The 23172-nt window shown below is 45.9% G+C and overlaps 1 protein-coding gene and 1 long non-coding RNA gene across 23 annotated transcripts in view; one reads left to right on the top strand and one right to left on the bottom strand.

Moving 5' to 3' along the window:
• The window catches only part of TTLL10 (tubulin tyrosine ligase like 10), a 10193-nt gene extending 7651 nt beyond the window's left edge, over positions 1-2542 (bottom strand). For both annotated transcript variants that reach the window (XM_015882792.3, XM_015882793.3), the window contains exons 1-5: positions 2313-2542; positions 1886-1992; positions 1573-1729; positions 698-816; positions 65-185 (exon numbers count right to left, since the gene is read on the bottom strand). In XM_015882792.3, coding sequence (XP_015738278.2) covers positions 65-185; positions 698-816; positions 1573-1729; positions 1886-1992; positions 2313-2542 — 734 coding nt within the window. The remainder of the gene's footprint in view (positions 1-64; positions 186-697; positions 817-1572; positions 1730-1885; positions 1993-2312) is intronic.
• The window catches only part of LOC107323554 (uncharacterized), a 43957-nt gene that overhangs the window by 5700 nt on the left and 15085 nt on the right, over positions 1-23172 (top strand). For 2 of the 21 annotated variants that reach the window (XR_014932168.1, XR_014932167.1), the window contains exons 3-4: positions 2375-20296; positions 21291-21353. This is a non-coding gene — a long non-coding RNA (uncharacterized LOC107323554). Of the gene's footprint in view, positions 1-2374 lie in introns of all 21 variants that reach the window. The other 19 variants (XR_014932166.1, XR_014932164.1, XR_014932172.1 and 16 more) reach the window with 18 other exon arrangements.

The raw sequence follows: 23172 nt of genomic DNA, 5'->3' as shown, positions 1-23172 counted from the left end.
ATGCGCTCTCACTTTTGCTTGGCGCGTGTTTCTGCTCAAGGTGCAATGAGGTGAGAGTTCTTACTTGGGACCAGAGTTCAAGTTGATCTTTCTCATCACTCGCTCTTGCTCTCGCAGGCAGGATAAAAGCCCAATCTTGCTGGTAAGGACAATGTTGTTGGGAATCTGGTAGAGCAGCTGTTCGCCTGTATGAGGGGAAAAGACAGCTTGTCCTCATCTCATGCAGCAGAACCTGGAGGGTATGATGCTGATCTGGGCACTGCTGGCTCTCACCAATTTACTTGCAGGCAGTAGCAGGGGGTGCTTGTGTATGTGGGGCACCCTCTATATGTATGCAAAGTCTTGGCCAGGCTGGTGAGGTGCCAGCTGCTGCTGTGCAGCAGAACAGTGTTAGTCCTATTGCTGCCTGTGAGCTCCAACCCACAGAGGGAGGGCTGCATTTCAGAAGTGATTATGATGCTTTGTGTGCAGTTCATTTCAATGGTATCTTTTCTCCCCAAGCCATTCTCTTGTCTAAAACCCTTTCTTTAATCACCATGGCAATCCAGCTCCAATATCCCCACTGAGGACTGCCAAGAAGTTGAGGTTACCTGCTTCTCCTACCCCGCAGGTGACCTCTGCCCTAAGAGCCACAAGTCCATCATTCTCTCATTTTTCCCACTGCCCTCTCCCACTCGAGGCCCACTGGCACCTCTACCTTCTTTGAAATGGTAATAGGTCTCTCGGCACTTGATCTCACACCATTTCAGTGCGTAATCCTGTCTTCTGTTGTCATAGATACGCTGCCAGCCTTTGCTCTGGCAATAGATGCTCACACTGCGTATGGAAAACAAAATAGCAAAATAGCCTCCTTTCCAGCAATGAAGACTGAATTAGTTCACATCCCCTCAACTCCTATCAGTTTCCCTGGGAGTTTGACTTAACACCCCGAAGAACCCCTGGGTAGGGAATAAGGTGGGAAACATTAATTAGAGTGGCTGCAAGTGGACCTGCTGCTCTGAACTCATGACTGAGGATGTTCAGGATGTTGTAATTCTGCAGTGTTAATGAGAACCTGTACCGTTTCAGCAGGGTTGTTTCAATTAAGATGGACGTGGTACCCCTAGAATAGGAATGTTGTGCATTATGGTCTGGAGTCAGTAAGGAGCCTCTGTGCTTAGATGTGCAGGAAGAGATGACAGATCGCAATAGGAAAAGCCATTTGTAGAACTCGGGAAGTAAATGATGGAATTTCTGATCTGACTATTTTTCTTGGGCATAGAAGTCTTATTTTTTGCTTTTAATGCATTTATGGCAACGAAAGGTTGATCAACTGCAGTTGAGCTTGAGATGATGCTGGCTGATTTGCTATGTAAAACCCAGAGAACTCTCATTTAACAAGTATAAGTGTTTAGTTTCTTGCTTAACAGCTACATTACTACAGTTGGTCTTCCATTAAGCACTTGCCATTTGAATTGTTCTTAAACTATTCTTTGAATGCTTTGTTCTGACAACACATAAAGTCAAAGGGAAAAGATTACATGTTGTAGTGCAGTTTCATGTGCTGTCATATATTGCTAAGGACCTACTTACAGTCCTTCTCCATTAGATCCACTGATATAAAAATATGGTCCTGATGCCATTGGCACTTCTCGTATCAGTTCTTCTGACTGCTTTTCTGGAAGACCACAAGGCCTGGCTTTGTCAAGCTCCACTTCAGAGGTAGGAAAAACACCTTCACGGGGTTTACCTGAAAAAGGTATAAATTGTGTGCAGTCTGCCTGCAAGAACACTAAGTTGGTGGCCAGGTGTAGAACATGTAACCCTCTTGATCTCCCTATCAACTCAGACCTTGGCTATAAGACTTGGCACAGCTATGGGTTAAAACTGAGGGCACAAGATTTACCTCTGTCAGCTGGTAAGGATTGTGCCTGCTGTTGTTGATGGCCCCGTCCTTTAGCTCTGGTGTTCTTCTTCCTCTTGGATGGCACAGAGGCCATTGCACAGCCAGGGCTGCAAGAGGAAAGATCCCGGTCAGTGCTTGGGTCCTTGTCTTTTGTGTTCAGCCTTGGGATAAATGATAGGAAGCTTCGAAGCTTAAAAACCTATTTTCTTGCTCTTTGCAATTGATGTGAAAACCAAAAAATGGAGACAGAAGCCATAACCCAAGAAAGGTGTTGGATGCAGGGTTGGCAACTGTTTGACACAAGGACAAGTGTCCAAAGGGCTGCATGGAGATCAGGGAGCACAGCCACACCTTGCTGCCTTTCAGCCCCTTCCTACAGGGGGCCAAACCCACACCCCGTGCTACCAGAAAGAATGGAAATTCTAACCTGCTCTCGGCTGTTTCTAAATATTTTAAGAGAGCTTTAATTGCTCCCTGTCCTTTTTTCAGCTTGGAGGACGTGCACTTGACTACTGGATAAGTCGTAATCAGCTTGGGAAGCACAAAAGCACCCTGGGATGGAGCAGGTTGTGGAGAGGAGTGCCGATGGCCTGTTAGCATTGATGGAGAGGTGCTGGAGCCCCATGAGCGACTCAGACACCCGCGTTGCTCCGCCATCCCATAGCCTACAAAACACAGCTCAGCTCCTAGCAACAGCTGCCTGGGGAGGGGTTCTGCTGCTGGAATGCCTGGGGGTTCTACAAATACTGGAGTGCGCCACGTGCTGTTTGATTTGTCAGGACTTAAATCAAATGATCAAAGCTGCCAGCAGGGTGAAATCGGTGCTCTAAGTCCTCCTAAGGCTTTTCGCTTCTGTAGTGAGCAGGGGCAAATCCTTCTGCAGACTTCTAAGGAGCATCCTGGAGTTCTATGGTTCTATGTTCTATGGTTTAGGCTCCTTCTCCATGTCCTAACCAAACGCAGTTGCCAGTTTTAAGATGGAATGACCTGATTTTGTGACTTTGGCAGATCTGCTTCAGCAGGAGTCATCTCAGTGAATGCAGACACAACAGTTCTGCTCTTGGGCTCCCGTGGAACAGCAGCACCTGCAATGCCACAAAAAGCAAAAATCCAAGAAGAGGGCACAAGAAAAATGTGTTTCCATGTAAGGACACCTCCATTTGCCCTTATAAGAAATGGGTGAATAAAGAGGCTGGCAGGTGAGGTTTGGCTCAGCGTCAGCCTCTCTCCAGGCAGCCTGAATACACTGGCACTCGTCCTGGTGTCACTGTGACCTTCAGGAACGTTCTCTGTATTTTCCTGCTGTTGCACACAATGGAGCTCCTGCAGAGCAGGGCAGGGTCCTGTCCTGGCTGTCTCTTTCACCTTCCTGCATTCCCTCTGGCATCCAACCCAGCTCGGTCACCCAGGGAGTAACATGCAGGAGGAGAGTGGACGTGTTGCAATGCTTCCAACCAGCGTTACACCCTCTAGGAAATTGTTGCCTCATCGTTGGAGGGGAGAGGCTGCAGTGAAGGAGGCACTGAGCTAAGAGGTTATAACCAGAGGAACCTGAAGGATTTATTTATACCCTGCATTTTGTGAGCCTAATGCACTTAAATGCACTTTGGACGCCTGTTTTCCTTCTCTTTTTTGTTTGGATCAGAGTGCTAACCATAGTGCAAGGGGAGCTGTAGCTGCTTCTTTGGGCAGGCACTCAGCCCTGCTGTCGCTCAGCCTGCAGGAATTCAATGCCTCCAAAATCTGCTGAATTTCAAACAACTTGCCCAGAAATGACAGCCAAAGTGACTGCATAATCCTTATGATGTTGGAAAACTACTCTCAAGAAATTAATGTGCAATAGCAAAGAATGTGTGTTGCTGGCACAGGCACGGTTATAGCTATGCTAAGACTGTACATGTTTAATTCAAGGTTGTTCTTCTGCCAAAGGGGTTTCTGTGCCATATTTTGCTATATAAACAGTATTGAGACCTTGCTTTTAGAATTAGGTTTCTGCAGATTCTATGGGCACCATATGAAGGACAAGGAACCAACCCTGGCAAGTGCAGAGCTTGGAGGTTTTGCATCTTCTCCTTACCACCCGATGGCTGGATCTGCCAGAGTGCACGATGCACACACATGTGGCAGTGAGTGTAACTACAGTAATATCGTGCTTGTCATAGACCCCTAGATTGGCATGGATTGGAAGGGATCTTAAAGATCACTCAGTTCCTACCATCTGCTGTGGGCTTTTCAGCACTTCTTGCTATAAATGGATGCAGTCTGAGGATGGAAAGCTACATCTAGTTGAGGAGGGAAGGCTTTTGGAGCTCCCTTGGCTCCTGGTTGTGGTGTTCAGGCCTGAGGTTGTCCTGCTGGGAAGGTGCTGAGCTGTGGGAGTGGGGGCTATCAGGGCGATCTCCTGCCTTTGAAGCTGCCTGGGGAATGACTCATGCACTGCTGTGTGTGCACAGAGTGCCCTTTTTGGCTGCACGCTGAGGGTCAGAATAGCAAACAGCATTTAGGAGGGTGCTGCCCCCCAGCTCTTGCACACAAAACAATTTCCAGAGTATCCATGGAGCCAAAATGTGGTTGATCTGTATGGGTTTTATTGTGTTGTATTGCTATCTGTTGCATTGCTATTTTTGAGCAGCATCAGCGGTGCTTTTCCAAGGAGCCAGAGCACCATCAGGAAAGGAGGAGCCAATGCGAGGTGTGAGAAATGCATTACAACTCTTCCAAGCTTTTGGTCTTCTCACCTGCATGATGGAAAGTTATTTCTGTATTATGAACTTTCACAGTAATCAATAATTGTGAGCTACTGCTCTGTGTTTATTAAATAATGCATCTTTGTGCCTCCCACCCCAAACCAAAGCACAGGTGGGGCTGTGCCCTGCCCTGCTCCCAGCACAGCAGGCATGTGGGCTGCAGACTTGGGGGAATTAATGATTAACCCCAGACTGAATTCTGAACGGAGCTGTGGAGGTGGGAGAAGACAATCCAAGCTCTCGTTCTGGCTGCTGAATGGGAGCTCATTTTGTGTGGTTCCAGATTTATAACAGCATTAGGTTGATGGTGGGAATTAATAATCAAAAGGGTTTTTTTCCCCCAGTCTAAATGGTTCTATGGGTCCATAGCAGGGCCATCTTTCAATGCTGATGGTTGGACCTTTCTTGTGTTTTCTTGCTATTGCTTTGTGCTGGTGCTGACCCATACCTCACATTTTGCTCCTGTTCTGATTCAGGGCTGTGATTTAAGAAGGTACGAGTGGCTCCAGCCAAACCCAGCCCCTCAGGTGTGGCAGCGGCAGAAAGAAAGGTGGGAAAGAAAGAAAGCAAACAGCTCTTGTGTGTGACTTTGGCCAATTACCTGCTGGTAGGCGTCAAGGAAGACAGGGAACAGTCTGCTCACCTTTTCCACAAATAGACTGAGGGCTCCACCTGAGCACGTTCCAGCCATTTCCCTCTCCTGATGCCTCTGCAGCTCTCCATCTCCCATCTAGATGACCCTGGTCCCCAGGCTTGCAGAAGACCTACCAGTTGGCCATGCTTTTGGATGGCTCTTTGGTGCTGCAGGTGCTTGGCTGCAAGTGGCACACAAAATCCACTTCTGTGGGAGCTCTGTGCAGCAGATGGCTTTGTGAAGAACAAAGCAGAGGGCTGCTTGCAATGAAGGAGGAGTGTGCTTTTGTGCTGAGTGCAGGATGTTTGCTCTGCAGCTCAAGGGAACCAGGTGGTAACGCTGCAGAACCTCTGCATTTGGTGGCTATGGGAGAGAAGTGACACCAGGCTGCATGTAAACCCTGTGAATGTTCTGCTTCAACAAAAGCAGGAATGGTGAAGGCAGGTGGAACAGCTCTTTGCTTTCCTGCCTGCTGGACTCTGCTAACAAAACTACTATCTGCTCTGCATCGTTGCTGCTGAGCAGCAATGCATTGCACTGCAGAGCATCACACTGATGCTGCATCAAACCAGTGTATTATCCCAGTGATACAGCAACACAGCATTGACCTGTGTCAGCCTCCAGCACTTCTTCCTATCTCCCAGGCCACAGAAACACTGAAAGCCTGAGGCTGGGTGACGCTACGTGCCAGGGATAGGAGCCTTTGTGAGCCCAGCCTTTGTTCTGTGCCACGCAACAAAGCCCAGTAACGACCAGCCTTTTACCTGCCACCTGTTTGCTTTACCTGTGTTATGTTGTGCCAGAAGAAAAGCCAGGAAACAGCAGCAGGCAATAACTCACAGAAACCAGTGGGAGCTGGAGGAAACCATCACGGAAACACAGCGCTACTTTAATGCCAGGAGGGATGACTTCCAGAATTCCTACAGAATTCAAGAAGGACACAAAGAGGAGAGAAAAAGCAACCCTTAAAGTGGAGTGTTGGGGCAACCTGATTGCTGTTGGCTCTGTATCAGCCTGGTTATTTCTCTCTTTGCCTTGTGAGCTCTTCAAACCCTGACAGGGCCCCATCTGTCGCTGTGAGCTCCTTGCAAAGCAGGCTACAGAAGCAGTTGCTTCGCACCATCCGACAGGGCCAAATTTTCCTGCCTGTTGTCAATCACCACTTGCACAAACCACAAGGAACATCCCACGGGCCATCCTGAGAGCTATTTCTATTTTCTAAGCACGGAGAGCATTTATTTGGCATAGATGGCCATTTGGAAGTGCTCACCCTGCCTCTTGCAGCTTCAGATGAGGACCATCCCCTTGTTATGCATCTTAATAAGATGCTCAATTAGCCCCCATCAACTCAGCTGGATGTGTTGATGGTCAGGGTGACTAAATAGCAATAAAGAAGCCAAAGGGATTGGATAGCCACAATGTGGAGTGGCTGTTGGGCTTCACAAATGGCTGCTCACCCCATTTATTTCCACCGACCAAGGAGCTCCCAACATCTTGGTTGCTGTTAGGTAAGAGTTAAACTCATGCTAACTCCCTTTGTTGAACATACTACTGCAGTCAGCTCAAGCTTCCTCTTGTCTTCTGCCTGTTGTCCGTATTTATAGGCAATGCCTTTGTTCCCAGCAGCTCTAGAGCAGCCCTGATTCCAAGCCCTGCTTTAAGGAGATAAAGACCAAGGAGGAAGCAGCGAGTTGAGCGCTGTGTTTTTAACTTTACATCCCACTTTTGTTCATGGCTCCCTACAGCCAGAGCTCTTTCTCACACACACTGCAAGTGTTTATTGAAAGGGTAGGCTCCCAGTCATCAAATAGCAGATAGTGAATAATGAGTTAGGCTCGCACACAGAAATCCAAATGCGTTTGTTTAAAGTGGTGTTTGGTATGCAAATAAAATTAGCAATCCAAATGAGGCTGCTTCTCTCCCCAGAATGTTTGCTCAGCCTCTCCCTTGCATTGGCTCCCAATTGCAGGGATGCAGGTAATGGTTTAACACAGCCCATTAAGTGATTTGCCTTTGGTCATGGAGATTAAAGGGGAACCTTTCTCCATATCAGACCCTTTGGTTCTTTCAGACCCACCCTGAGTGCCCTGCTGGCCTCTGGGGCACAGTAATCTGAATTAGTAGTGATCCTGTGTGCTATCCAATGGAGGGAGGAAAGAAACCACTGTTGTCTTGAAAAAAGCAGGTAGTTTGGTACAAGTATGTTATTTCTTAAGGAACCTGCACTTGAATCTACTTGAATGGAGCGAAACAATCATATGAAGCACTCGGGGTTTCTGTAGTGTAAATGTCCTGAACTTTGCTCCCGAATCAGTTCAGATTGCAGCGGTTGTGCCAAGAGGTGCTCGTTAAATTTACAGCCCTGGCAGCTCACCCCACCCACCTCTCCTGGAATAAACTGACAAAGGGAAAAGCAATTCTCCCAGCAGAGCTTCTGGACAGGGCATGGAGCTTAAATGGCACCGAGCATCCTAATAACGTCCTGCAGAGAATCCAGGGCTGCTTCTGGGCTGTGAAATACCCATGCTGTCCTAAGAGCAGTGCTTGGTGTTGGTTGGGCTTTCCCTATGCTTATAGGAGCTGTTTTTAATGATCTGAACTATTTTATTGCTCTGTGATGAGTCACTGAGTATTTAGCAGAGTTCAAGCTGTTTTTCCAGTTAAATGTTTTGATTCACACAAAATGTTGGGGGTAATTAACGCTTTTTTTTTCCTTTGCTTTTTCTCAGCTGCCTTTTAGAAATCCTTGTTTTGCTTTTGCTTGTTTATAAAATCCTTAATTACAGGAGGGGGAAGGAGATGCTGGACTTTCTTTTAAGCACATACATTGCCATGGCAGTACGTTAAACATTAGTGTTGGCAAGTTAAAGCCAAATGAGACGCCTGAATACTTGGAGTCTACAACAAAGTCTCCTGGTTCTTTTCTCCTGCCATTGTCTGAACAAGTTGCTTTCTGCGTGTGTCTGAGTTTTCCCAATGAAACATGCAGGTAATGCTTAGCAGCTTGATTGCAATGTATGCACTGTGTTGGTCTGGTGAGACAAAGGGTGCTGTATTAATGGATGTTGGCATTCCGTATGGTATTGTGACAGCAAACACAGCCCAGTCTGGAGCCCTTCCTCACGGTGATGAGCAACACTAGAAAGCATTACCAATGTATGTATATATATGGTGGGAGGCAAGCACGATTCTGTGTTGTTTCAAAGTAAGTCTTTTATTAAACATAGAGGTTAAAAACATAGCATAAGCTCTAAGGTATTGAAAGAGCAAGTTCAGTAGTATGTAGGCTCTTTGTGTTGTCCATACTCACCCTTTGAAACCACCTAATCAGGTCACATCATTGCTTGCTTGTTTCTTGTTATTACCAACTTACCAAGAACCCGTTTTGTGACGAGGGAGGTAGTTCTTGTTTTCACTTCTCTTAAAGATAACCAGCAAAGGGCAGCGGTGCTGAAAGGTCAGGCTTGTTTCATTTCAAGGAAAATATCTTTACTCCGAAAGGACACTTGTGCACCAGAGAGAAACAGGAACGTAGAGATGTTGGATGAGTGCACACAGAGGAAAGGAAAATGAATCTAGCAGCTGCAGTTCAGGGATAGCACTGTATATGGAATGTATAGTATGGAATTGGCTTGGAGAGATGCTGCAATATATCAAAGGAAGCCATAAGTTCCTGTGAAAGAGCTGTGCTATGGAAAGGGCTATCGCTTTGTACCCTGCAAAGTGAGACTTGCCAGCATGAGTCACGGTAAGCAGGACACAGATACCATCTGCACTGTCTGAGCAGTTTGGGGCAAGGAGATTTCCTAATGGGAAATTCCTGACCATTGAGTGAGACTGGGCTGGCTGAGAGAGCTGCACCATCGTCATTCTTGTGCCTCAAGGTGCTGCTCAGGTGAGGTTGGGAATACATCCCTGCTGTGCTGCTCTGAAATGCTGCTGTTGGCACAGCTTATCACTGCTCTCATTGTGGGGCAGTTCGAATTTCAGCTGGTAGAGAAGCAGAGCACTCTTCAGGAAGTCCATCTTATTGCTTAACCACATCCCAGACAGAAGATGGGATGCATTTTAATGGCACTTTTAAGAAGCAATTTTTGTCGGCATAAAAATGAAGCAGCCCTTATCTGAAGTAGGGGTGTGTAGTAGCAGGATGGACTGATCCTGTCGTGAAGTTTTGTTCACTTAACAAATTATGTCCTAACAGAAGCAGCTGCTTAAACAGAGAGTGAAGTCAGATGGCAAAATGGCCTAAAGTCACCCAGAGAAATGCCTCGGTGCCAAGACCAGGACATCTCAGCCCATCAGTGCTTACTCTGTCCTCAAGCAATGCTGGCCTCAGATGGGTTGTCCTTCCTGAAAGGCTTTTCTCAGTGCTATAGGGTTGGTACAGCTCTGCCCATCACGTTTCAGAGAGACCTGATAACGGGTCCAAAAGTCACCAACGTACAATTAGCTGTACAGGAGCCTTCCCTATCTGCCTGCCCTACCGACGTGCTAACTGAACCTCCTTGGCTCTTCCAACCAAAGCAAGCTTTTCTTTCCATGTTTCTGTCAAAGCGAAGACTTTTGCCAATGCGATTGACGGCATTACCAGACAGTATTAGACAGAAATAGCTAGATCTAACTTTGCCTGGTAAGACAGCAATCAGCAGGCACTCAAGCTAAAGGAAACCAAGGTGAGAGCACTTCTTCCAGCTCCAGGGCTAAAGTGATGGGGCGGGGAAAGGCTGAGGGCCTCTCCCATGGGCACATCAGTAACCAGTAAATATTTAACTTGAAGTACAGGCAGTGCAATCGTGAGAACCCAACTGTTTGCAGTTTTCTGGCACGAGAAGTGAAAAATACTGTAAAGGACTTGCTGAACTTACCATTGGCTCCATCCTCCGCATCCACATTGCTGTGAAGTGCTCACCGTGCCCGTGTCCTGCAGCTCCATCACCCAGAAGGGATGCAGATGTGGTTCAGCTGCACCCCACAGCTGTGTGCTCGTTGATATTAGACCCCCAGACAGAGTTGAGCCTAATGCTGGTCAGGTCTTAGCTCTTCTACTGCAGTGCTGCCTGTGGAATCACCCAGCTGTGGAACTGAGCTAAGCAAGCTGAACATTGGTGGGAGAAGGGGAGGGAGGGGAAGATATTCAGGCTGAGGGGATTTCGCTGGGTTGCTCCTGACTCCCGTGACTCACTGTTCTTGCCCAGATAAGGCTGAGCGGACTCTTTCCTAGGCATAAATCAGCCCGAGGGAGGGCAGGGGAATTTCCTTGGTTCCATTCCTTTTTTATTAACTTAAGGTGACATCCGTGTGCATACCAGGGATGCCCAATTATTGTTATCTTTATTTTTTTTTTTAATCCATCCAAGGTTAGCATCCATATTGAGCTTTGAGAAGAGAAGATGGATGGGAGTTGGGTGCGCGCTCCAATTCATCTTATTTAAATGCTTGTTAAAAGCCAATTTGCAGAATCACTCAGATTTCACACCATTTCCTCAGTCCCTTGTGAGCCAGTTAATAAGTCACACAGAGGCTAATCACCAAAGAATGCTCCTCTGCTCCCTCCTGCTCTCATGTTCCTGAGAACTGCAACTTGCAAAGGCAAGAGCACCCCTGTGGGAGCTGCCTTTGGTTTGGTTTTCTGCTGTTCCTGTATTACTCGGCAGTTTTGATATGGCATCACACTGGACAGGGTTGAAAAGGCATAGAGAGTTTCTTGCTTGCATGCCCCTGGGCTGCCCTACCTGTTTTATCCAGGAGGGAGGGAGGGGATTAGCACTAAGCTGAGGGTGAGGAAAAGGTTTTAGTGCTGTAATTCAAGCACAGAGCAGTCCTGTGAGCCTATGTAAAGAACTGGGGAGAGAAGCTCCAAGCTTGTGTGTAATGCTGCCCTATGTTTCTTACAGCAGGAAGCTGAAAACCAATGGGTGCAGTTCTGATGCATGAGGTCTGTGCATCCTCCCACACCAAAGCGGGTCCTGAGGAACCCCAGCATTGAAAGGCACCAACAATCCTCTTGAAAGGGTGAGTCTCAGCTCATACAGCGGCCTGTTAATGAGTCCTGATGTGAATTCTTATTCTCTGGAGGCAGACCATCCCAAATTTTCACCCGGATTTGAATCATGCAGTATCATTAACTCACATTGGATGGGAGGCTGGTATGTTCATGTCCCTCTGCTTGGTTAGGTAGAGCAGGGGAAGCATTCAGTACTTGTTCCTTGCCTGGGTGAAATAGCTTTGTTTCTTAATGGGATGATTAGTGTGATTAACCCACCTGCTCCATATGCTGCCAGCATCGGGGCAGGTTAGAAGGTTGAAAGTTCACAGGCTGTTCAGCCATGGAGGTAATTGAACTGTAATTGGGAAGAACGACCTTTACCACCAGCGTCCTGCCCTGAGCACCTCTCACAGCCAAGCACGGCTGGCTACTAGCAAGTGTCAGCCCCATGGACAAGAGCTGAGCCATGCAAATACCCAATAGCCATAACCCCACTGTTTGGAGGGATTGTGCAGTGCTGTGCCTCTGAGGAGGCGTGCATTGGTGTGCTAGAGCTGGTGTGCTTCTCACCTCCTTTACTGCAGCAGGAGCACCTAGCAGGGTGGTGGTTTCAAGCAGCTTCTTTGTTATAAGTATTTATGATCGCAACCATTTGCTACCTCTAAAAATACTCATTAGTACAATAGCCAACATCCTTACCCTCTTGGCCAAACGTTCCAATTTGGCCTAAATTGTGGCACGGTGTCTTTCTGTGAGAGCTCCTCCCGATGCATGGTGTTGTTTGGTTCACCCTTTAAACATCGTTACCAGACAGTGTTAGAATAGATCCAAGAAATCCAGCACTGTCTAGTAAGATGCCCACAGAGGACCACGGTCTGTCCAGCAGCTGGAGAAATGGAGCATCTATGGAGCAGAAAGATTGCTTTACATCACCAGGCACATCATTGATCTACCAGGTGAGGAGATGGGCAGAAGGAAGACGTTTGGTACTAAAAGATAATTTGAAATTCGTGGTGGATTTCAGGAGACAAAGATGGTGCAGGAAGTTGATGTATTAAAATCTAGAATAGAAACACAAGATGAGGTCCTGTTTCAGTACAATGTAAGAGCAGGAAGATTTCCTTCCTTTGGTTTCTCAGTTTCCTTGCTTCCTTTTGATTCACAGCACTTTGAGTCATTGTGATCAGTTAAAATGACAAACCTAAACCTGGTGTACAAACAAATCAGCACAGAGATGTGTCAGAGATGGCCTAGCGTTCAATACAATTCATTGATGCTTCTTTATTGTACGGTGCGACTCGAAGGGATGCAGACAAATTTGAATCTTAAATCAAAGTGACAGGAGGAGACAGGAGACTTAGGCGTGCAGTTGTTTGGTGGTGTAATTAAGCATAATGAATGCTAATGATGAAGATGAAGGGTAGCTGCCTGCTTTGCTTTATGTTATTTTTTTTCCAGAAGTTTGCTGTAGCAGAAATCTAGCCCAGCTCTGAGACACAAGGTGTTCCCTTACCCCTAAGGGCTCTGTGTCATGGTGGGGATGCTGGGGTTCTGGCCATTGCTGACCCTCTCTCCATGCAGGAGGGGGAGCAGGGTTTGCTCCTTCCCTGTCCCATTGGAGCTGGCTATACCTCTCAGGCATTGTGGTTCAGTAGCAGTGCTCTGCTTTGAGCTGTGCTGCTCTGCTGCATGCATATTTATCATAGCCCTGAGGTACCTGTAAGTCTTTGTGGCCCTGGCGCAGTGTTTTACAGAGTATGTGCAAACTTTGTATAGATCTAAGCTGTCACACAGCACATCTCACCCAGGCTGTGTGTATGTGGCTTTGCACTCTGATAGGTGTTCACCAAGCAGCCCTCTGTGCTAGGAGCTAAACACCACAGCACGCCAGGAGCTGAAAGGAACCTGGGTATGTGTGTGGGGCTGCTGTGTTCTGGAGTGCTTCCTACCTGCCAGGGACACTGACACACCTGCCTGCAGCACCCTGTGTCTGTTAAAAGCACCTATCAGCAGTAATATCCTTTCCTGGGGATAGCTTTCATGCTGTGCCTCCAATATCTGATAAGTGGAGGAGTAAAGCTTCCCGTACTGCCTCAGTTCTCAGAAAGAAACAAAAAGCATCTGTGAACCATTGAAGACAACATCCTCACAGTGAGTCCTTTTAGACTGAGATAGTTCTTTCCAAATGACTTTGAGTAACTTCATCAATTAATGGAAAGAAACCTCAGGGAGTAAGAATCAGGTCCATCCCACCTTAAGGCACACCTTAAAGTGTTAGTCCATCAAAATAATGAAAATAAACAGAGAGAATGTTCTTAAGAAGTGAGAAATCTGTATAAAAATAAGAAACGTTACTTGTAAATTGAAGGCTTTAAAACAAAATGGTTTTGCTATTGGAGCATTCTGCTGGAGAAGTCCAGAGGAGCTGATGTGGAAAAGACAGAGCAAATGATAGCAGCAAGGCTGAAAAACTAAACTCTGCCATTGATTTCAGCTGTCTGTTCCTTAAATTATCTTATATTTGGATTAGAAAAACATACTGATTTGCAGGGAAAATTATAAACTAGGAAACTCAAATGCTAATTTTCAGTGAAGTGTTTGCTTTTGTTCTCTGGAAAGCTAACATGGCTCGAAAGTAAATAGAATATAATTGGAGAAGAGCACTTGGATTTCACTGAATGCTACAGTACTCAGCATTTTCATGTGAATGTATTCATTCATTGCAATATCAAACACGTGCTGTGCTCTGTATTCTGCACGGTTTTCTATTCCCAGGCTCACTGTGAGATGATTCTACAGGAAGGTGACTTTCTTATATTTGCTTTTACCCCTTATTCTATAACCTGAAGCATTTGATCATAAATTTGTCAAGTCTCCCCAGCTGTGGGCAGTCAATCAGGCTTGGGTTTCTCTATTGGCCACTGACCTCCGCTTCCAAATTCGCTGTTGAGTGTTTCCACGTTGTACACGAGACACCATAATCATCATTACCAGGCAGTATTAGAAAAACAGAGAACATCCAATGCTGCCCAGTAAGATGGTAATGGCATCTCAGGATCATGGTTTACAAGCAGCAGCTATAGCACAAGCTAGAAAGCCTCGCTGTTTGGAGAAGAAAAAAGAGAAAGGAAAAACAAACAAAAAAGAGAATATAACCTACAGCTGTCCTTCCTTTGGGATCTCCTCAATGATCAAATGCTGTCACTTACCAAGAAGAGTCCTCACTTCTGTATTCACCTAAATGGAACATGCCCATCAGCTGCCAGCTGTCACATCTGGGGGTTGGGCAGCTACAGCCCTACCTGCTACAGTAAGTTAAAAATGTGGGGGAAAAGCAAAATCCAGGAAGCAACACAACTGTACAGACTTAGGCATCTATAACTCTTACCTTTCCTCCAGTACCTCCAACTGTGCAAGCTTTATCTATGGTTTTATTATGCAATCTAACACGTTACTATAGCTTCTTCAGCACAAAGAGGCTCAGCAATGGCATTGAATACCTTTGGAAAACCAAGACAAATGCACCTTCCATTACATTTTGAAGCCTGCTGGAGATCTCAAAGCCTCAGGAAGGTGAAAGCTATTCCCAGCATCTCAGCAGCACTGCTGCCGCCAAACATCAGAACTGAAAGGTGATGAAGAGAAAAACAGCTGGACCAAAATGTGATGAAATGATAGAGGAAGCCACTGTTGCAACTGGAATCCCACCAGCTTGTGTTCATGTGTCACTTCTTTCTGTGCATTACCTGGTGTTACAGGTGGGTCATTACACTGTAGGTCCTTTAACACCTCCTCAAGGTGCTTTTAAGTTTAAGCCAAGTCAAAGTGTGATGCAAACAAGTTGCATTACAAGAGCTTTAACCTGAGACTGCCCTGCACAGCTTCTCAAGTCTTGCACTGTGGGCCCTGTCCCTGTATTGATTGGCATTTGAATATAATTACACCGGTGGTTCCCTCTTCCATTTTGACTAGGAATAGCTAAAAAGATTGCTGCTGGAGAATTTGGGGAATGGAGGAAGGTTGGGTTCACCTGTGTATTTTGTGCTTATTTTCTTTCTGTCCCTTCTAACAGCATTGAACCCCATTGGCCCCTTGCTATTAGGTAAGTGTCAGGAAAGGTAAAGCTTCCCTGCGGCAGCCAGCAAACAGACGTGCTCCTCTTAACCATTACAAAAGAAAGTGTCTTTTCTGCTTCAATAACACGGTATGGAGAAAGTCAACAAGAAGAGCTGAACAATAGCTCTTTGTCTGAAGTAGCCTAGATGTCATAGTTAGAATGGAGGATTTCCAGACAACAAAACCTTCGGCTGCGTTTAACAGATCTGGTTGCTGTGAATCAAAATTGTGCTTGTTTGATGTGAGAGCAAAAATTTTCTTGAATGGCTGCAGTTTAGAGAATTTACGTGACGCTTGTTTATAATCAGGGGAAAAAAACACCTCAATTGTACTGATTTCATGAACTGCTCAAAGAAGGAGGGGGATCGATTATCTGACTCAAAGCTCGTAGCAAGGATGGATATGCACTATTACACGACATGTCTTATCATTTCAGAGGGAGTGATGGGATCGCATATTCGACCTGCGGTGAGATGAGAGGTGGCAAAAGCTGCATCCTTGCAGATTGTCTGAGCTCAGCTGGAAAAGACCCCGGTCCACCCCAATCCACTCTTCATCAGCCTATTTGGCCTTTACCAGCCCTGCTTGATATTTCTGATGCCATCTGAAGATGCCATTGGGACAACTCAAGTCAATCAGCATTTCATTTATGATGCTCTGGGAATCAGCCCAGCAGGAAAGGAGATTGGTATGACCCTGTCACTTTCTGAAGGCTCCGGGGATGTTTTAATCTGATTCAGAAGATTTTTGTCTGTGGTCCAGCTATAAGGTAATACATTGCAATTCCAAGAGCAAAACTACACGAGAGCTATACCAGAAATTCTGAGCTAACAACTCAGTGTTCCTGGGCTTGATGGATCTCTCCTAGGCCCATTTCTTACAACTGAGACCTTTCAGCAATCTCAGAGATGTTATGCTGAGTAAGACACGTGCTCAAGCCAGAGGACTTGCACATAAATGCCATGAAAAGTCCCTTAAAAAGCATAAAGTCCAAATCTTGCCAAGAGATTCAGCAGGACGCCTCTTTGTGTACCCAGATGTACAAACTGATGGTACCTGGGGAGCAGCATTATGTCAGCTCTCAACTCCCTCCTGTTCGCCAGAGATGGAGAACATCCAGAATGAAGAGGGATGGTTCTCTCCACAACGTATGTAAGCAAAGAGGAAAGTCAGAAGGGGCTGAAAATGAGGAATATTTTCAGGGCCTCTTCTTTTAAAGCCTTTTGCACCCTCCTGACTTTGACACGTTTCCCAGTAAGGAAAAAAAACTCCATGAGGCCAAACTAGCTCTGAGCTTATCTCCAGCTCTCACTGGAACTGCCCTTTCACTAATGCTTCTCAGAAGGTCAAAGTTTCTTCCATAAAGCAAGGTGAGTGCAGTGGATGTGTTCAGGGCCATGGGTGCAAGGTGTGTAAAAGCAGCAGAGATAGATAGCAGTGAGGTGTTCTGGCACTCCAAGGACTTAGGGAGAGCTGTGGCTTTCCCCCTTTACTCAGAGCTCCCTCATTTCTTTCCCTGCTATTTGCAGTTGTGAACAAAAGGATAAGAATTCTATGAAATCTATGAGGGCAGTGCTGCTGCACTTTACATGCCCTTAAAGAAACACAACTGGATCAACCAATTCCCTTCACGCATGCTAAAAAACATAAATACCGGTCTGAATTGCCATGGAAAACTGAAAAGCCCCAGTCCATTATTTGATTTCCTACTTCTCCATTTAAGAATGGAAAAATATTTAATTAAAATCCTTTTCTTGACATGCCAGCTCTTCTGCTACTCATTCATGCCACTTCAGGAATGTCAGCCCAGAGCAGGATTTGACTCCCAGTGTATTACTACTAAGGAGCAATACTATGCAGCCAGAACTTGGACTAGACCTGTGAAGCCATTCAGCCCTTTCTGCATGCCAACAGAATGTGTTGCTGGCACACTTTGCCAGCGTGGCACTTCCAATGGAGCAACAGACAACACTTTCACCGTGCATCAACCCATGCTATGCCAACGTCCTCAGCAGTCACTTCCACCACAACCAAACACCTGCAGATTGAGACAACCAGCAGAACACACCTGGAGTTAAACACCAAAAAGAACCCAGCCCATGACGTTCTGCAACCCTGCACAGTGTTCACCTACAAGCTGGGCAATGGTAGCATGCCAAGATGACTACTACAAAGGTAAGGTTTTCTTAGCTGCATAATGTAGTTCTAATACACAGTCCTCAAGCCTTGCTCTGGTATTAATCATTAATCGACCCACCAACGGTTGGTGAATTTTCTTGTTAAAACTCCTTATCGTTTGTGACCTGCCCATCGGCACTGTGTGATGGAAATGGGAGGTTTTGTGGGGTGGAAAAGGAAAATCTAATGCTGTAGAAGACAGAAAATGTGAAATAATCTCTAAGACCACCTATTAAAATAACAGCAGTCTGCTTGGTTTGCCTAAGAGCTGCCACTAATGGGAAGCAGAGGAAATGAAGGAACCTTTTGTGTTTTCTTCTACCCAATACTGCATCTATTTCACTTCTCCTCCATTGGAGAAAGTTTAAATGGGAAATGAGTTCCAGAAGTGAATTGTAGAGAACAAATTCAAAGGAAATATGTGGGTGGAGTCAAAGGACCAGCATCAAACTCAAGACAATGTATGACCATAATACCAAAACCAGCTACAGAGGTTACACAGTTCTTACCATCGTAAATTTGAGACCCAAAAATTAACTGTGTGTTTAATACCTGGAGTAGCTGCTACTGCAAAAGTTTAATAGCAACAAATACGAGTCAGGAAAATGATCTTATAAAAAACTGGCTGAATTGGTTCGATGCTGTTTTGTGTGATATTCTGATAAACGCATTCGGTTCTTCACTTTAGCATGCGCCAACCTGTCTGCAGGACAGAGAGAACATTCATGGTTCTTTTTCTTTACCACAGGAGCTGCCAGGAGTTGGCTGTGGTTGGAATGCACACCACAGCCAACACGGTGCTTGCAATGAGCAGCTATTGGGGCCAGAGCCCCCAAAAGGCACAGCCCAAATTTCGGAGGAATTAGGGATTCTGTGGCCAGCTCAAAATATAAAATCCCATTTGTTTTTTCTGTCTGGTTCATGCAACAAAATAGTCAGGAACTGATAGCCTACTTCTGCCACACAGTACTAATCAGCTAATAAATTTCAGCTCATTTTTCTAGTCTGCTCTTTAGCAGGACTTATTTAGTACCTATGGAGCACATAAATTATTGACATTTCCCAAAAAATGGTGTGAGCCATCCCAGCAGCTCGCTGCTCACATTTTCACTGCTGGTGCCACGAGCAATTCCTGAGTGTCAGGAGAACTTCTTGTTCTGCTGAAGATGGCACCTGCCTTTAGTGCACTCAAGGCAATGTGGTGACAGCACGAAATGAAATGCTTTGTCTCGAGAGAATAGCACTGACTTATAGCAGCAGAAGCAGGACAAGCCTGAGATGCATCGTCAAAAATAAATACATCTCCAAGGCGATTAATCTGCCATGTATCTGATATATTGAGAAATAAATCCTCTCTCCTTCTCCCCTGAATAGTTTTTTCCAGCTGGGCCTGAGCACTTCGGTCATACCCGGGATCTTTCAGAAGCAACAGGTCATGAAGAGAAGGAAGGAGAAAGGTGGGAGCGGAAGGGAAGTGCGGTTGGAGCCTTACCGTTGTGAAAGAGCCGGGCGCAAAACGCAAAGCAACGCGGCGTGATCCAAAGAGGAACCCAAAACCAAAATCCGAACCGGTACTGAAAAACCCCAAACGTCCCATCTTGTTTTTCTGAGTCCTCAATAGAGTGCTTTTCTCAGGCTACGCGGTACCCATGAAATATAAAACCACCCTAATGGTCGCCCAGGTTACCGACTTCATTTAGTTAATCATCACCACTATTACCAATGTTCAGGCCTTGAGAAAAAAAGGAAAGAATGACTGAAGAGGAGTGGAAAACAAGGAACTTAAGTGAACCCCACCCCCCTTATTTTTTTACACGTCAGGAGCAATTAGGTTTGTACCTGCATTACCTTTATTTCTCCTCCCCTTTTCTGCTTCCTATCGCCTCCCCCACTTGCTTCTCAAAGTTCCCCCAGCCCTAAAACAATGGGGTATCCATTAATCGGGTATCAGATATGCCTTGAGGGGGGGGGAGCATGGAGGTGCCCAGCTTTGCCCGGGCAGCTGCAGGTCCGGAAAGGAATGCAGCTCCAGTGGGGGGAAAAATTACTTGTTGGTTAACCTGCAGGGTGAGCCTTAATCAATAGGCACGGACGATGAAAAGAACAAAGCATGTGAAACTTAAGCCTTTATATCTTGAGCTCCATCAGATAAAAGCTGTACCTGGAGCTGGAAAGGACAGCCAAGCTTAGCTGGGAGCTTAAACGCATCAGCGCGGTCTGAGTTGTTTCAGGAGTTCACTTGGCTTATTGATCACCACCCCTTCTGCCACCACCAAAGATTAAAATACAAAAGTAAAGCCTCTCATGACGACTTATCAGACTCTAACCACAGAGCCCTTAAAAGAAAAGCTGATTAATGCGAAATACACATCCCGATTGTAAAAGGTGATTTCCTCAAGCCACTTTCCCCTGACCATAATATGGTAAGGACATTCTAATGAATTAATATCCGATTGTGCTCATATTTTACCTCCAATTTTCCATTACTATTGTTAATTTTTTTTTTTTATTTATTTTTTTTTTTTTTGCAATTTGAAATCCCACAACGCTCTGAATTTTGTTAGAGATGTGGAAAATTAGCACTTCAGCCTTTCTACACTGGTTTTGTTTTATTTTGTTTTCTTTCAGATTAAGGACAGGAAGAAAACCCTGTTTCCTACATGAGCAAACCTCCACGCAAAAGAGGAGAGTTCTTATAGTTTTATGGCTGCCTAATGGAAGTGACTTCTAAATGCTACCATCAGCTGGTATGTGGTCATATAAGTGTATTTTAATGTGCCCCTTCATTCACTTTGGGCCCCATTAAATTGAAAGCATTGTTCTGAGGTGGATTTTTCTTTTCATTCTGAAATGAAGCTTAGCTCTGTTTTTATACAGCCGCTTGCACTGGTAAATCTGTGTCAGCAGGTCAGGCCAGCTCCAGGGCCCACAGCCCTCTAAGCTCATTTCATGCATTGAGCAGCATTGCAGTTGGTGTTAACAAGGGCAGGAGAAGCACTGAGCCCCTGATCCATTGGCAATACTGGCATGGCATCACTGTATCTGGCAGATAGAGTTTGCTGCTGGCCAGCCCCATCTCTCAGGTGCCAGATTTGTACGTTCTGACTACTGGCATTCCTGAAATGTACTAATATAGCCATGATGGTAATGGAAAGTAATATAATTATTCTGTGAACCTACTGAGCCTTCACCAGGCTGGTTGCTTGCAGGGCAGAATGGGGGGAGGAGATCTGGAATTTAGCTATTATTTTCCCAAATCCTGCGCTTTTCTTTTAGTTGCTTCAATTTTGTTGCCCATCTGTCAAACGGTGCCTTTTAAGAGCTCAGATTCTCATTCAGTAATGAGTTCTAATAATTCAGTGATTAAATTAATTAATTTTGAGAGCCCTTAAAGAGGTACTTGCAGAAGTCTTGCACGTACCACCTCCAGCTTCGCGTGGGCACCGAGTGCCACATGCTCACAGCTGCAATGCCAGCTAAATTAAAAAAGGAGATCAAAACCAATTGAAAGGACTGAGACTGGGGCCAAATGTGAAAAGTCAATGGGAAATGGATAGAAAGCTCATATCTGGCTTGGTATTTGTGCATAAATATGGCATGGTTTTTTTTCAGTCATAATGCTGTTCCCTGAGAGTCCAGCAAGCACAAACTAATCTACTGTCGGAGGAGTCTGGAACAAAGAAAAGCCCTCTAACTTTTTCTTTGAAAGGAATATGATTTAGGTAATATTTGCAATTACAGGGAGAAGATATAGGCAAGAATAGAAAAATAGAAGTCACGAATTAGCCTCAGTGAAACGGAGGGGTAAGTAATCTAGCAGCATTTCCTGCAATTTTGACAACATTTTTCAGAAATTAAGGATGTTTTAGAAACCAATCAAATCCAGCAGCATTCAATCAGGGCAGGCTCAGCTCCCTGGCTCAGATGAGCCCCATTCCCTGGCACTGTCTAGCCCAGCTCAGTGCCTCAAAGAACCTTCTCGAAGGCCGTTTGACTGGAGGGGTGGAGGGACCGCGTGAGCAAACATTTTCTGCTGACTGCAAAGTGTCTGCAAAGCCAGCCCAGCGCCTCTTCCTGGACAGGGTGGCTGCACTGCACACAGAGCCTGCTTGCTTACAAAACACCTCTCATTCCTCATCCAAATTTACCACGTCAACAGCATCGCCCGCCAGCTGCCAGCTCAACGAGGAGCCAAAAAGGAGCTTTTTGGGTTCCTCCATCTTCCCGTCTGTGGGAGCAGCCCACGAGCAGGCTTGCACCTCACCAGGCAGCCAAGTGCTTTGTTTTGTCTCCCCGGTGTCCGAGCAGGCAAAGCAAGCAGGAGCTGGTTGGGCTGGCACCAGGCCTTCTGCAGCAAGAGCGAGGAGCCCTAATGGCGCTCGTTTGGTCGTGCACGAAAAAGCCTCGGGTAAGAAAAGAATAAACAAAACGAACCCAAAATGGCTCCTCCGTGCCATGAGCGGAAACTGATGGGTGAGGCAGAGAGAGACCTTCCCTACGCTTCCACCTCAGCGAGGTGGTCTGAAGGGTTCCAAATCTCCTTTCTTCATTTGCAATGCAGAAGCTGAGGAATTAATTCTGGCTGCCAAGGACCCACAAACATACGGCTAAAACAAGAAGGTCGGGCGTTTTGTAATTGCAATAAAATACATCAAGATGGCAGTTGATTTAGAATCGAATTGGAAAAATGGCCATCACCACAAAGAAAAGGAAAAGGAGCTCATAGCCTGCTGCATTTCAAAGGTCACCATTAGCACTGCCCAGGCTAGGTCCTCGTTGAAATGCAATGATTCTGCTTGGATGGATTTCTCTCGTTTTATACCATTGCTTTTCAGCTGCCGTAAGCCTCCTCAGATGGAGTCTTTTTTCCAAGCTCTCCAGGACACCTGGGTGAAACTGGCTTTCCCCCATGGCTCCCTCCTATTTGGTTTCTTGGTTCTGCTCTGCCTGCCCTGACTGGTTTGGCTGGTTGGAAAATGAACGCTGGATTCATGCACCGCTCCCCCTCCCCCAGAACTGAGCAGACAAAACCTGATCCCGACAACAAAACCCTCTTTAATCCACCTGGGGAGAAAAGGAGGAAGAGAAAAGAGGACAGAACCCTGCGTAAAAGTGGAGAGGAGAAACACAGGTATGAAAAGCACTGAAGAAGTCGTGCCGCGTGCTACTCAGATCGTTGCTACCACAGTACCTGTACGCCATGGCTTACCAGTACCATGAACACACACACCATTCATGCAACTTCAGTGCTGATCGCACAGCACCTTTTCCCAAACCAAGATTGCCAGCCTTTGAGAGGGCAACCAAAGGGACGCAGCGAGCATCGCGGGTGCACGGCAGGGCTTTCATCTTCTGATCTTCCCGTGTCCTGGAAAAGACGAACTCGAAGCGAGAGGCGTTTGCAGCGAAGGGAGGGTAAAAAAAATAATAAAAAAAAATAGAACTAAACCTGAAAAAAAAAACAAAAAACCACCAACTCAAAGTGGTATCAGCCTACCGAAACCTAACCGAATTAAAAAATAATAATAATAACAAAAAAATAGGAAAGCAAAAAGGATGAAACCACGCGTGGCTTTCTTCGCAGCCCAGAGCTCTGCTGCTTGTTTAAGCTGGAATTGAGAAG

This window comes from Coturnix japonica, chromosome 9 (genome assembly GCF_054131305.1).
Source record: "Coturnix japonica strain WE chromosome 9, WE-NBRP24, whole genome shotgun sequence".
Classification (NCBI taxonomy): Eukaryota; Metazoa; Chordata; class Aves; order Galliformes; family Phasianidae; genus Coturnix; species Coturnix japonica.
Note: the sequence above shows the minus strand (reverse complement) of the source record. Positions and strands in the feature narration are given on the sequence as shown.